This window comes from Numenius arquata, chromosome 7, assembly GCF_964106895.1.
Source record: "Numenius arquata chromosome 7, bNumArq3.hap1.1, whole genome shotgun sequence".
NCBI classification, from domain to species: domain Eukaryota; kingdom Metazoa; phylum Chordata; class Aves; order Charadriiformes; family Scolopacidae; genus Numenius; species Numenius arquata.
Window position 1 is genome coordinate 51539431 of NC_133582.1, and position 14822 is coordinate 51554252.

Sequence of the window (14822 nt, forward strand, 5' to 3'; positions counted from 1 at the left end):
CAGGTCAGTTTAGGCATATAAAATGCTGTGAAAGGCATGATGTAAACCAGTGTGATTCATTCTACAAATGGTTCTTGGTGTCTTACTCCAGAGTCAAATCCTACTCTTGGTTGCATGGTTAGGTTTCTACTAACTTAAACATCACTGCTTCATCTCCACAAATTGAATTTTTCTAATAGATTTAAATATTCAGCCAACTGAATGTATAAGCCTCAGTAAAGCAAACATCACCAACATGAATTACATTATCTCAGAGAACGGTGATTCCTGTTTTAATGCCTTCTCAGTCATGCTCATCCCTGACAGTACCTTTTGGGCTAACTTGTCTAGTAGCATCACTAATATTACTTACTGTTTTTTCATGTTGATTTACTGCTCGAGATATTAAAAATGTAAAAATGTCTTTATCACTTGCAGCACAGTTCAATATTATTCTCTATAAAATATTAATCAAGCAAAATCATATCATCACTGCAAATACACCTACACATTTCATGGTATTTGTGGTTTTTGTGTGTTTCTCCTTACAGTTATTACTGCATAATACATTATTGTTCTGCAAAATCTAAACAAATGTGAGCAGCTGCAGTAAGGATCTTCCCTGTATTGTTTTCAGTGCTGTTCTCCAAGCATGTGAAGTAAAATCCAAATGCATCTGTCTGCTTAGAGTTAAATGATGGTAATTTAATGAGTGAGAGTATTATGTTTCACACTAAATAAATAAACCTTTTCATAAGTTTAATATTTTATGTATGTGAACAAATACAGCCTTATGCATTAGTGAGGTCGGTTTTAGCACACTTGTGTTTAAGATCAAATGGCCTGAAAAGCAAACTGCTATTAATTTTCCCCTTTTTCAATGTCCTTCTCATATTCTTTGTGTTACCATTATTCATTTACAGGCAGAAAAGGTGTAGAAGTACCTGAGACTGCACTTATCAAAACTGTGCATTTCTGAAAGGTATTTTGACCCTTTGAACTGCTGTCTAAATTTTAAGTAACCTCCTCTGCCCCTGAAAGGCAGATGCCAGGGTTGGATGTGTTTGGTGCCAGTCTGAGATCTGGAATGCCCAGAGGTCAGGGCAGGGCGAGGTAAGACAGAAGCATATTCAGGTGAGATATTGAAGGGATTGAAGGTCCGTAGAAAGAAGTTATGAACCCCCATTTCCAATGCACCAAATACCATTTCACTTGCTGATTCCAAAAGCTCATGATGTGATAATTATCGCATTTCTGCAAGATGATTATTTTTTACAAAAGAACAAATTTAAAATAATTAAAACACTATTGAAATGCTATAGTTATAGAAGCACCAGAAAACTAATCCTTCTGGGAAAATGAAAGTCATATTGTTTGCTTTGCTTGAGGTGGGATACTTAAGGCTTGCAGCAACGCTTGGTGTTTTTATAGGAACCAGGTGACAGTCTTTTTGCAGACAAGGGCACTTTTCAGCCATTGGTGGCAAAAAGATGACTTGTGAAGCCTAGTTGCTGGCTGGCTCTGCCTTTTCCAGAACCTGTTTCTTAAGACGTAAAAACATTCAGGGATGACTTAATGACACCATAAAGAACAATACTTAACGTACACACCAAGGCATATGCATGACCAAAGGGGATGTCACTTTCAGCAACCAAGGGCTGGTGGCTCTATTTCTAAACCAGTTAATGGAGAAAATGACAGCATTTTAACTTGCGTGGGAGGATTTCTTGCCCTGTTCTGTAAAGTAATCCTGCCCCCCACTCCTGCGGGGAGGGCCAGCTGGGGGTGGGAGGGACAGCTGAGCATTTCAAGGGAGAGACAGAAAATGTTAAAGGGCTACCTGAACACCTCACTCCCTGAGCGATGAGACCCCACATGAAGTTGGCGCAGTATTCACACCAGTGCGGACCTCGAAATGTGTGGACCTGTAATACAAATGGGGGAAAAAAAAAAAAAAAAAGAAATGGGGTCACTGGGAGGCAGATGGTCTGACAGATGGAACAACTGAAATTGATAAACAACAGAAGACTCAGTACAAGTAAATCTTTAGCACACAGTGCCCACATCTTTCCAAAGCCTGGATGAAATAAACCATGGGAACATAAATTTGCTTTGATCTTGAAGTTTATCTTTCAATAGGCTTGATGTAACAGAGAACTGGGCTGTATACGGCACTGAAAACAAATCGGTTTTGCTAGCTGACATTTTAGCTATAGCGGAGGGGAGGAAACCAGGTTCGCTAGTCAAAGGAGAAATAAAGTAAAACTAGTAATTCAAGGAACTGCAGTCAATGCTTTTATTTGACTAGTTCAAACAAAAAGGAATGATTCAAACACTTTTCAACAGATCACTTTAAAGTAGGGGAACTGCAGTGACAGAAAGTCCCTTTGAGTGCACCACGTTTTGGTTCCTCATAAACGCGTGTGACCACAGATCTGGTGCAAAAGCCACATTCTAAGAGCCCCAGGCACATTTGAGCACGCTACGATTATGGTGTTACATGTGCATTTATACGTCTTTCAACACAGAACAAAACTCGAGGCAATTGCTGTGAATTTGTATCAGGGATGGTAATGAATGATTTGTGTGGCCGCTCCAGGCAGTGGTTGGGTAATGGGCTGGTTTTGCACACTGGAATCCATTCCTGATAAAAGCCAATGACACCTTTCCCCACTCTAGTGAGTAAACTGAACTCACATAGGGAAAAGATGTCAGTAGGCTCTTTTTCAGCAGAGCAAACTTAATTTTGCTACAGTCCACACATGAGTAAATAAGGAGGAATGAAGTGACCTGCGTGCTGACAGAGCCCATGGCTCCCACGCCAGGTTTTGCAGACCACTGCTGCTTCCTCCACTGCTTTTCCAAAGGCTATGGGAGAAAAACTCTTTTATTTAAGATGTATGTTCTGGTAAAGTAAGCATTTCATTTTCATTGAAGAGAAGAGTAAATAGTGAGGTCTACACCCGTGTGAATGGACATGGTATGAGCTAGTTCTGGCCAGAGACTTAATTGAGCTTAACAAAACATAAATCACGCACACTCAGGCTGCTATTGCTTCTTTTTCCTTCTTTCTGCTCTTGTTTACCCATCGGGTGGATGGCTGAAAGGCCACTTCCACCCCCTGGGATGGGGAATGCTGCCCTTTACTTTTCATAGAGTAAAAAAAAGGTCATTGCCCTTTTCAAATAAACTTGGTGAAGTTTTAAGCCAAGCATTTGGCTTGCTAATGTTTTTGCCCCATTTATCTGCAGGATCACACCTAAACAAGTCTGTGGTCTTGAGTCCATTCCCCAGGAAGATGAAGTATTTTGATTTTAATACAGAACTCATTTTCTGATTTAGTGATAAAAATGTGAGCCTGACCACAAATGACTCCTGATCAACTCACAGTTAATAATTGCATGAATAAGCTTAAAGCAATAGAAAATCTTCCTCCCTTTTGATAGGAAAGGTCTGAACTGGAATGTCTGACTGGTACTACTTACTTTTTGAAATGGTATTTTACCTCTCAGAAAAATGTGTATCTCTGGGAATCAAGACTTTGCAATAAAGTTTTGAGATAAATAGATATATATACACACATCTTTCTCATTTTATACCTTATTTTATTTTGCAGGGTGGGTAGCATGAAATTCAGACACAGCTTATAGTGGGGGTAAATGGCCGTACCTAACGTCAGCTGATGACCTGAGTTTCAGGCACATGCTCTATGTGACCTTCAGTTAATATAAAACTACAGATACAACTAATTATGCCTGCATCTTTAACATTTTTAGACTGATAACCACATAATTAGTAAATCTGCACCTGCATTTAATTGTGGGTGAAAATCACCTGCTGTGGGAAGACAGCTAACTATATCTTCTGCTTTGCAGCAGTTTACAAAAGCCAACCTCGTGAGAAGTGGTTGTAAAAGCTTGGTCAGGATTTTTAAAACTGCACCATTTCGCATTTGAAGTCCATCACAGTTGCTAGGATATTTGGCGCCTCCTTGCTCACTTTACATAAAGCTTATTTCAGCTGATCTTGTTGTGGCATATTTAGAAAAGGGTAGCTGATTATTCCTGATCTCTCCTGTCATTAATGGGAAACAGTCATCAACACTGATGGAGGGTTCCATCTGAGAAGTGCTGACTGCGCACACTTCCCTTGTTTCCTTCAGCTTGGTGGCCCTCAAAGGTTTAGCTCTCTTTATTCATTCACTTCAATTTTTCATGGATCTGCATTTTAGCACAAATGGCAAGTTCCCAACCGAAATACCCCAAGAAAAGTAAGTCTTTGTGGTTTCTGGTCAAGCTGAAACACAGAAATGCTCACTATCTCTAACTGAAAAAAAGGAGATCTTCAAAAGTTTCTAGATGAAGGTGGAAAAAAATCTCCTTAGACGCAGTTTTGAGCTAAGTCTCTGATGGCTTGCCATTAATTTTAAAGAAATAATGAAGGAAGTCTGTTCTTATGAACACAAATTCAAACACAGCCCAAAGCTTGCACACAACACTTTTGAACAGTAAATGGGAATTTTGTCTGCAGGATTGGCCTCATATCTATTTTAAACAAGGAGAGGTAAGAGCACGTCTTAGGTTTTTGAGATGGGCTTTTAGGTGTTGCCCCATCCTTTGTAACCGCATCATTACAAATGTCCTGGGCTTAGATTTTTGGAAACAGAATCACAGAATAGTCTAGGTTAGAAGGAACATTTCATTGGTCCCTACCCCATCCTGCAGTCTCAGACCTCCCTGTGTACACACAACACAGGCTTGGGCTGCTTGGGCTACAGTCAACACATAATTCCAACTTTTAAGAGGAATTTACAGGGAAGTATTATTTCTTCATATAAACCAAAAACATGATGTTTCAGACTATACACTGTACTTTTTCAGTCTTTCACCTTCTTTCCACAATGTCTAACTCCTAACTTCTTCACTCTATTTCCTTTCCAGCTCTTTCAAGGACAAGTTGTTTCTTACATTCATCCTCTCTTCTCTGCTGGACAACCTCACCCAATACTAGACTGCGTGCTCATTCTTATTGCCTTCCTGTGCTCACACCTTCCCCCTTCAGCCCTCTGGTGTCCTTGCTTCCAAACAGCAGAACCCCCCGTAGGTGCGATCTCGTGCAATTTTAGTCTGTATCTGAGCCATGTTCACAGGGGGAGAAACTAAGACCAAAGTTAAGGAGTGCCAATACAGTGGCAAAACAAAATTATCACTTAAGCAATATTGCAGAAACAAACTAAAAATTGCCTTAAATTGAAACACATGTTTTTTATTGGCATTATATAGTGCTGTTTCTGAGACAATTTTGTTGTTTATCTTTTCTATTTGCATCCAAAGAAAATAAGAGATTTTTCAGACTTTTGCCTGAATACATGTGCATTTGTACTCTCCTCTGGACTCCTGCTGAACCTGAGCTCTTTGCAGGGAAGAAAAGCTGACTCTGCTGTTATTCTTGTTTAAATACATACACATAATCTTCATGACGTTTGTAAAAACAGACCCAAACCCTTTGTCTCCCAGAAGCAGTGTTTGTCTGCAGTGATTAACACCAGAGGAAATTCATCCCAGAGCCTCCTTTCTCCCAGAAGATCTCCTGACTTGTCAGTAATCAGCTGCCTCTACTCCACTAGCCCGCCTGCAAACAGGATTTGCCCGTGCTACAGTGGCAAACAGGCACGATATTGTGGTAAATGCACGTTACTGAGCTGCATTCGCTCACTTAGAGCAGCACAGACGCCCTGTCATAAATTCCCAGCCTAGAACAAAACGTGTGGAGCATCCCCAAACTCTACCCTGCTGCCCTCGGGCACAAGGTGACCTCACCACCAGCTGGGACCCCACTGAAGCTGGCAGGTAAAGCACATCTCAAAGAGCCTGCTGGATCCTAACTGTAGTGAGATGCAAGAGGACTTTGCGATCCAGTTAGGCTGACGCCCTCACGGTTACAGAAATACCCCTGTGTTTTTCTAAACAGGGCTTCAGAGATTTATTCTCTTTCCTGAATTACGGTATGTCTACACTGGCTTATGCAAAGTTGTCTCGCCAGACAGACGCCAGCTCCAAACCTAAATCCATGTGACTGTGTTGTGTGCTCAGAATGAACCCAGCTTAACAAATCAGTCTGGATCCTAAATCTTTTTCTGTTCATTTGCCTTGAGTGCCTTGAAATTTGGAAGAGGGGCTGAAGGAGAAAGCACGGATGCTCAGAATGGCATCATTCTCCAAGCTCCAGTGCTTCTTTTTAATTTTTGTATTAGCTTGGAAAGGACGGAGGGAGATCCATCCTTGCTTTGAATGTGGGCCTTGAGCCTATTTCTTCCTTTTGTTCCTTCTCTCTTCTAGTAGATAAGATCTTTGGTGTAAGATCTACAGAAATCTCATCAGCTTCACTAAAAATGTGCCCTTCATTTTTAAGATTCTTCATGGCTAAAGGACAGCAGCTAAAGAGTGTCTGTTTGTTCATAAAGAATTGCCTATGACAAGATTATGATGGACACTGTGACACATAACCTTTGTCCCTATGAACTGAGATGAATAATACAATAATACACATCAGTATTCACTTAAAAATGGGGAAGACAACTCTTTGAATGTCTGCAAAATAGCATTCTCGTTCTGATAAATCCCATACCATGATAGCCTGAGTGCTGTCAAAAGCCATTAAGAATTTTGCCCCAAGACCCATAAAGCCATTCTTTCTCTTGTAAATAATTTCTTAACCCTTTTATATAATGAATATAGAATATATTAAAGATACTAGACTTTATTTAGCCATCTTGTAAACCTAAGCGTTCTGCTCTAAGTGTTCCGTCCACATATTTTGTTCAACTAGACATGTTTTAATATACTCTTTTGGAAAACTAACTGTATTTGCATAGTGAACATATTTGTTCATTAAGTAAATGTAACAATTTTGACTGGCCTTGCTGGACAACTTATCTTCTTTAATGTTTCTTCCCTAAGTTTTTTATTTCCTTTACTAGGATAAAAAAATAATTCTGTGCTGTCAAGCTTTTGAATACATATATATTTTAATCATGTGATTTTCCAGTTAAACTGTGACTCTTTTGAAACAGAAAGGAACAGAGACTGTACAACAGCTAGATTGTGCAAACGCAAAGTTAACTGGGCACATGTCCAATTATAAATCAAAGCCAAAACAAGGGGAATTTTGAAGAGGAAAGAATGCATAGGTCAAAGTGGAAAAAAGTCTTAGTCATGAGAAAATATTTTCTACTTAAACTAAAATAGCTTTGATATTAAAACAATAATGAGGGCAAAACCCAGAAAGAATGAAAGCTGGTTTAATCAAGCAAGAAAACACAGAGTACTTCCCCTATTTCCTTCAGTGCTGATCAGTGAGATAAATATTGACTTTTCTGTAGACTGGGTCGAGAAGGGGGAATGAGAAGAAGGATGCTATTATTTGCTTTGCTCACTAATATTAAGTTATTGATTTACCACCAACAGCAGAAGCACTGCAGAGGAGAGCAACGTCTGCATGGCAGAATATGTAGAAAAGTAAGAAGTGAAGCTTTTTTACTAAACCAGGAAATAGGTGAAATCATTTTAATCAGTGCTTCTCCTTTCTTGACAGGCCCAAGATGAATATCAGAAAATTCTCTTTCTGCTAATGAGTTGAACTATCCTGACAGTGACCCAGATCAGCATCCTCGAGGAGCATTAAGTAAACTGAGGTTTCAAAGCTGAGATGCATTCCTTTCTTGTCTCGTTACTGCCTCCTATTCTCTCTGTATCCATCCCGATAAGCATCAAACCACAATTTGACAGCATTAGATACGGTAACTGGCTGGCGTACTCTGAAATCAGCACAGTCCTTTGGGCAACACATTTTAGTACAAGCTGCCTGGAAGGTCCGTTTCCAAAGCTGAGTCACTTCCCTGCTGCGGCATGCCAGACACAGCACTTGGGGGAAAAAAAACCCTAAGAATCTGATTTTGTATGTATAAGACCGCAAAAAGATGATCCGTTTAAACATCCCAGTGTTTGTCCAGCTATTTGGTTTAGTTGGACAAGCAAACACAAGCTCAGATCCTATAGCTCAGTGGGACTCTGAGGGCATTTCCTTAGCATATGGTGGTGGAACAAAAGCTGGGAGACAATACCACCGCCGTGCTCTGCTTTATTGTTAGGGAGCACCCGAGCTCCCTCAACTTCTGCTGAAAACAGAGATGGTCCAAAATGTTTGCTGGTAAAACGCTACTGGCTTCTGATAATAGCTAGACTTTGAAAAGCGGCCTTTTTATCATTTAAAAATGGATACACTTTAAGATAAAGACAATCAATATGGAGTACTTTTTTTTCTGAACAAAAAAAGAAAACCGAATATGGGCAAAAAGAGCTAAAATGCCAATCAAATACTGTAGTGAGTAGCAAAACCGTTATCTGGATTAAGTGCCTGTGTAAAAGCGTGCATGCAGTCAAGGGAGCTTGAAGTAGAAAGTAAAATGTTTTTTTCAAGACTTTTCTCACAGCTAGTATAGATGGCTGCGTGAAAACCCTACCATAGCCAAGAATAAAATGTGAGGCATCAAAACAGAACTTTTTAGCTGAAAATAAAAGGAAGTTGTGCTTACCTTAAAATTGTGTGCTTTTTCATAGTTGAAATGGTTGTCGTTTTGAGTTAAGGCTGCTCTTCTGACCAAGGAGGTGATCTGTGAATAGGCAAAGAGTTTCAGAGGTTGCCACAAAAGTGCCCCCTTGACTCCCACCTTCACCCCCAGGGCCACAGCCAGGAGCTCTTGGCGCTTCCTTCCTCGCTTCGACTTGTGAACAACAGCGCAGTTTTTCTCATTTTCCAGCCACAGATCCTCTGAGAACATAGCGCTGGGATCCCAAATCTTTTCCCTGTCTTCCTCGGCGCCCGGGAGCCTGACTGTAGTCAGCACAGTACAGTTTGTCCAACTGCTTCTGATGTTAGACAGCAGATTTGAAGCAGCTGCAGCCCATTCTGCTGAGACCTCTGGCATGTGACTTGAATGGGCCGTCTTGTGGGACGGAAGGAGCTTCTGCATCTGAATAAGTAACGGCCTGTGCCGTGCGATTTCTTAAGGCAGATGTGTGCCTCCAACAATAGCCCGAATTCATACACCCAGCAACCTTCCCCCGCCCCAGCCCTCCCCGAGCGGTGGTCTCCAGCGAGGTGCTGCTGAAATACCGGCCCGGGGCAGGGGGGCGGAAAAACGGCGTTACAGCTTCACGCCCAAACGCATTTCCAGGGACAGAGCACTTCAACTCTGCAGCATGTTAAAAATGAACCAACAAACAAAAAAGCCCCAGGAAAGCCCACACAACTGAATCCGATGCTGCATCCAATTACACTCAGACTGGGAGACTTATCAGCCAGCAGTCTGCATGCCAGGAGATTAAGACCTTAAAACCATGATGATTGTTTAATCTTACAGGGCTAAAAATCTCTTTTTTTTTTTTTCATATCCTGTACAAAGGGAAAAATCCAGCTGCAGTCCAAGAATTAATAGCACTTTTATGCCATGTTTTAAACCAGAGCATTTTGTCAGCATGCACTTGGTAGCACGGAGCTGGCTCACTGTCAGGGGAAGTTGAAAGCCCAGCTGGGAGGACGCGGGTGAGGAAGCCCCCAAGTCCTGTGCAGTGCTGGAGTGAAGGCAGAGGAGCTTCACGGGGATGGAGGAAGCCCATGCACCCAGCCCTGTTTGCAGAACAGGGTCTGCAAGGGAGCAAGAGCAGTCATCCTTTGCTCTGGTTACGTGCATCTATAGATTTGAAGGGGGGAAGTGACTTCTAGTTAAAGCCCAGGGACAGGAGGGATCTGGAGCCTGACCCATCTGCGCTACAGCTTGAAGTGTTACTTTGGGCACCTGATCCACTTCTTCACAGGCAGGCAGTTCCCCATCCCAGGACACAGACGTGCAACCCCCAGCATCCCCTGGGAAGCACGTTCAGGGTCCCCTCCCCACTGGCTTCCCTCCCTCCAGCTCCCCTCTCCCGCTCCCTGAGTGAGTGTGCCCGTTCTCCACCCGTGAGAGGAGGACAGGAGTTACCTGCTCAGCACAGCACTCAGAAATTTAATTCTCTAAGATATGTCTAACACTCGAGATGCTGTGACAGCGCAAACTGGGGGGTTACCAGTGCTTTTGGGAAAACTTTTTGAACTAGAGACACTATAGACCATATCAGCCTTTTACATTCTGCACCACTTCAACTTGCCCAGAAAACATATGAAACTAAAGTATTTAATTCACTCACATTAACTTGTAAAGTTAACTTGCCTCTTTTTTTTCAGTCTACTTTTACCTCAGGCTGAAAAGTCAGAAGGTTCATCTAATTCACTTACTAAAACCTCCCCCATATAGACCGCCTGCTCTTAGTAAAAGCAATGCTCTCCTGATTTGAAAGCCCGTGGGGACAGATGGTCGTCCATCAGTAACATCAGGCCATGCAATTTCAGATAGTGCCCTACTTAGGGGTTTCAAGAAGTTGTGCAACCTGCAAAATCAGCTTCTCAGTTATAAAACGATGCACCTATTTCTATGTATAGCATACTTAATTCCTTTCTTTCCCGGGTAAGTCACAGCACCTCTTTTCACGTGCTCCCATACTCCAAAGCTTCTGCTCCTCGACAGGGAGGATCTCCACACAACCCCACTGCTCCCTGAGCAGTTGCTGCCTGCCCAGCCTTTCCCCAGGGCTCGGCAGTGTTATCTCACCACCGGCGACAACCGGCTGTGATGCCTGCATGAACATTGCTCTGCCTGGAGGAAATCCCTGCTGCTCTTCCATATGTCCTCCCACTAAGTGTGTCCTCATTTCTGCTAGCTCAGGACCTTTATCTGCTTTCCAACAGATAAAGACAGACTATACCTCCCCAGCTTTCTCTCAATGTATTTCAAGAGATGAGGAACACTGGTTTTAGGGACCAGTGACCCCACCAGCAGCAATGGCTTCAGTTTGGGCCATCAGGAAGGAAACTTAGGAGCAGCTTGAGGTTCTTACCACGCTCCAGTTTCTTTCCTCAGTACCATTTTAAATGTATTGACATTTATCTGTATCAAAATCCCCAAACTAGCTCTAAGTTGCTAGATGCCTCTGGAGTCACAGCATCTAAATCCCCATATATACATAAGCTACTTTCTCTCTTGACTTCCAGCATAACAGATCAAAAGTCAGAGAGAGGTCGGTTTCCTAATAATGCTCTGATATTTGTATTTATGTCACTAGATGGATAGAAATCCCATTATATAACCAATATTTTTTACATAACATGGCAGATTTGATACTCAAGCTACAGGCTTATGATGATACATCTTGGAATTTCTATTTATTAAACTATTTTTGGAATATCAGACTGTCATCCTGGGATCAGACATACAGTACTACATCTAATGGAAACTCTGAGTGTTCGCACAGAAGCATTAATAGATGTGGAGGAGGAGAACTCGGCCAAACCAGTTCATATGACTAAGGCAGATCAGCATTTACTGTTTATCATATATGAAATTTTATTTATCTCCTAGGTTGCTTTTTCTGCCTTGCTTGGGCCCTGTTTAGACAGTTGTTTAATGGGACCCCGTGCAAACACAGGATGTGTACAGAAGGCCAACAGTGAGTGCATCCTCTTAAGAAGTTTAATCATACAAAGCTCTACCAGGTTTGATGTCTAAAATGGTGCTGTAAAACTGAGATGAGCTAGACCACGTATATAACCCCTTCCCTCCCTAAATACAATGCAAACAGCAACAACAAATTCTCAGCAGTGACCAGTTCCAGCGTACTGATACCGTAGGCCAACCCCAGTGCTCTCTTTTTATCCATTTTTTTCTACTTAACACAAAATTTACTGCACATGGTGTCAACTCATTTAAAGAGCACCTCTTGATCAAGTTAGCAAGTTAGCCTGCAGCTAAGGAAAAGAACGCCAGCGGCTAAAAATGTTGTCACTGAACGTCTAAGCCCGCGAGGGCCGAAAGGCAAATACGGGTTGTCTGCGTTTTCAGACCAAAGGACTTCTGCCTAACATATGATTTTAGTTTACTAGTCTCTCTGCAAAACACATGTACTGTATAGCAAATTGGGAATCTGCGGCAAAATAAATGTCGCTGAACCAGAATAATAAAATTAAAAAGGATGGGGCGGGGGGGGGGAGAGAGCGACTCAGCTGTTGCGCCATTTCCAGCGAGCCTCCGCGGAGCAAGCCCAGCCACGCCATTGTCCCTCCCCTCAAACACTGCCCTCTTGTTCGCGAACAAAGGCCTCGGGGGCAGGAAAGAACAAACTGTGGTACGAAAAGCTTTGGGATTTGTACATGCGGCAGGATTTCTGTCGCAGTCGTGTGGGCAGCGCTGAGGACAAGCAAGCGGCGGGGGGGATTCCGCATGCCGCCCGGCTCCTCCGTGCCAGCTCCAGCGTGCCGGGAAGAGATGCTGCAGGAGCAATGGCTCCTCGTCCCCAGCTGCCACCGGGACGGCGTGGGCTGGCAGGGACAGGGTCTCGAGCGGCAGCTCCTTGCCTCACCACCCTACCTGCCCAAGGACACAACTGCGGCAGGCAGAGGAGCGGCACGGGCATGTCTCCTTGGACGACACCACGAGTGAAAGGGAGATTGCTCCGTGAAGAGGAAACGGTGACAAATCTGTGACTGATCTCTAACTAAATACACTTAACACCAGAGACAGATACAGTCATAGGTCAAAGAGAGGCCTGTTTCCTCGTGGGCACGGCATACTCGGTAATCTGCCAGACAGATTATGTTTGCTCAATTGCAAACACGGGGTGGAGATGACACACGGTGCAGGAATCTCGCAGCTATTGGTTTTTTGCCTCGTTTTCTCCCACGGAGCCCTTCCCACGATGAGCTTGGGAGACAATCCCGGAGAGGCATGCAGTGCTCTAAAGCAAAACACAGGGCACGGAGGGGAAACGGTGGCGGAGGCTGGTCAGCCAAAGGGCTTCGCCATACCACAGTGCTGCCAGCCCGAGCCTCCCACTGCCACGGCACCGGGAGCTGCCACTAAAAGGCTTCTGTCCCGCTGACACAGTGGGAGGAAACAGGCTCCAAGCAGAAAACGTCCTGAACACGAAGCAGAGCGCAATGCCCACAGAACGGCGCTTGCCAACCCCGTCTTGCAACACCCACTTTCCTAAGGAACCCTGCCTCTGCTGGGAAGGCTCTCCACATCAGCCGAGCTCCAACTGCGATCACAGGGAGCATCCCTCGAACGCAGGTCCATCTGGACTGCTCAAGGGTGCCGTCTTGCCCTCTGAAAACTCAACAGTCCCTCGTTGCCAGCACAAAACTTCCTTTCAGGTGAGCTGGAGCTCAGTAAACTGAACATCGGCATTAAAAAATAAGCACCGTAGGGTTTTTTTTTAAGTATTAAGATGTATCTATAGTTTTGCTTTTTACTCCTCAGAGTTTCAACTTCTTTTCCTTTCTTTTTTTTTTTAATATCAACCAGTCCCTTTGCAAATCATGAGTCTGAGGAGCCATCAACAATACGTGTTTATGGCAGCACATTATCGACACTGGGGTCCTACTCTGGATAGCCTGGGTGCATTTCCATCACCAGTAATCCCACCTTTCTGTTGAGGATAACCCACTTCAGAGCAAAAGGAACCGCTCATTTAGGAGGACTCCTGCAGTAACTGCTCTGAAGTTAAAATTATTGAAATTTTAATCTTTACACCTCTCCTAAGCTAATGCAATTGATTGTTTATCAGCATCGCAGTGACCAGCTGTCATTTATAGGCACTTCTTTCTGACAGGGTATTTGATCCCCTCCCCCACAGATAAAAGATATAATTTACCTACAGCAAATGGAAATATAATCTCCCTTAAACTTTAGATACCCTTTCTAAATCCTTCTCCAACAGATTTTTCTGTACACATTATGATTATTTTTCTCAAAACAATGTAGTGACCCAAACAATACAACAGCCAAAGGTGAAATGCTGTAGATTCAGGAAGGCACTAGCGAAACTATTATTAAAAATAACAGTTGGTGTAAGCCTCTTATAGAGCATTAACATAATAAACTATTGTCTATTTTGGAACAACAACTGGAGGTTACGTTAAGCGGTATGCAATTACATATTCATCTCCAATTAAAAAAATAATGGGCGGACTAAAACCTTTTATGTCAGGCAATTGTATCACTTAATGCGTTAAACTGTGTGTTTCCCATCCACTGTTGTATTTAACTTGTCTGAAACAGTATTTCTATTTCTTATTTTTGTAAACTATAATATATGTGCATATTACAAATACAATGTTGGTATCAAGGAAGAAACAAGTCCAGAAAAAAGGAAAAGATCTAGGTACAGGGTGAACTAACTCAGCGATTCCCCTGAATAACCCTGTAGAGATTAACATGGTAACAGCGGGTCTAGCCTATTTATTGCCCTGACTTCCTTTCCTCCCACTCTCTCCTTTATCCTTCCCAATCTATCCCCATACTTGTCAAGGTTATTAATGACGTTTTCCTGGTTGAGTTAATGAGCTTCTCCTCTGTGCTTAATATTCATGACCCAAACGGATGGATGGAAGAGCGGGGGGGTGAGGGCTCAGCAGGGCAGATGAGGGCAGAGCTGGACACCGCTGCCATTGCTGCCGCCACGGAGGAAGAGGAGCACCAGGTCCCCCATGGTGGGGCTGGCAGGAGCCACTTCACCTGCAAATAGGGTTTCCTCAGGGAAATGGCACTGAATTTATTTCTGAATTACTTCGTGTTATCTCTGTGGATACAACACACGTGACTGACTGAATTTGACTGACTGCAATGTAGGTAAATGAGTACTGTTACCACACCTATAAATTAAAGCGTATCCATGATAACATCTGGTCTGTAG

The 14822-nt window shown here is 43.0% G+C and overlaps 1 protein-coding gene across 7 annotated transcripts in view; it reads right to left on the reverse strand.

The window, feature by feature from the left end:
* Positions 1–14822, reverse strand: part of CHN2 (chimerin 2) — a 167712-nt gene that overhangs the window by 17091 nt on the left and 135799 nt on the right. For 4 of the 7 annotated variants that reach the window (XM_074151198.1, XM_074151195.1, XM_074151196.1 and 1 more), the window contains exons 1-2: positions 8573–8818; positions 1820–1904 (exon numbers count right to left, since the gene is read on the reverse strand). In XM_074151198.1, the coding sequence (XP_074007299.1) occupies positions 1820–1904; positions 8573–8818 (331 nt within the window). Of the gene's footprint in view, positions 1–1819; positions 1905–8572; positions 8819–14822 lie in introns of those variants that run through there. The other 3 variants (XM_074151193.1, XM_074151197.1, XM_074151192.1) reach the window with 2 other exon arrangements.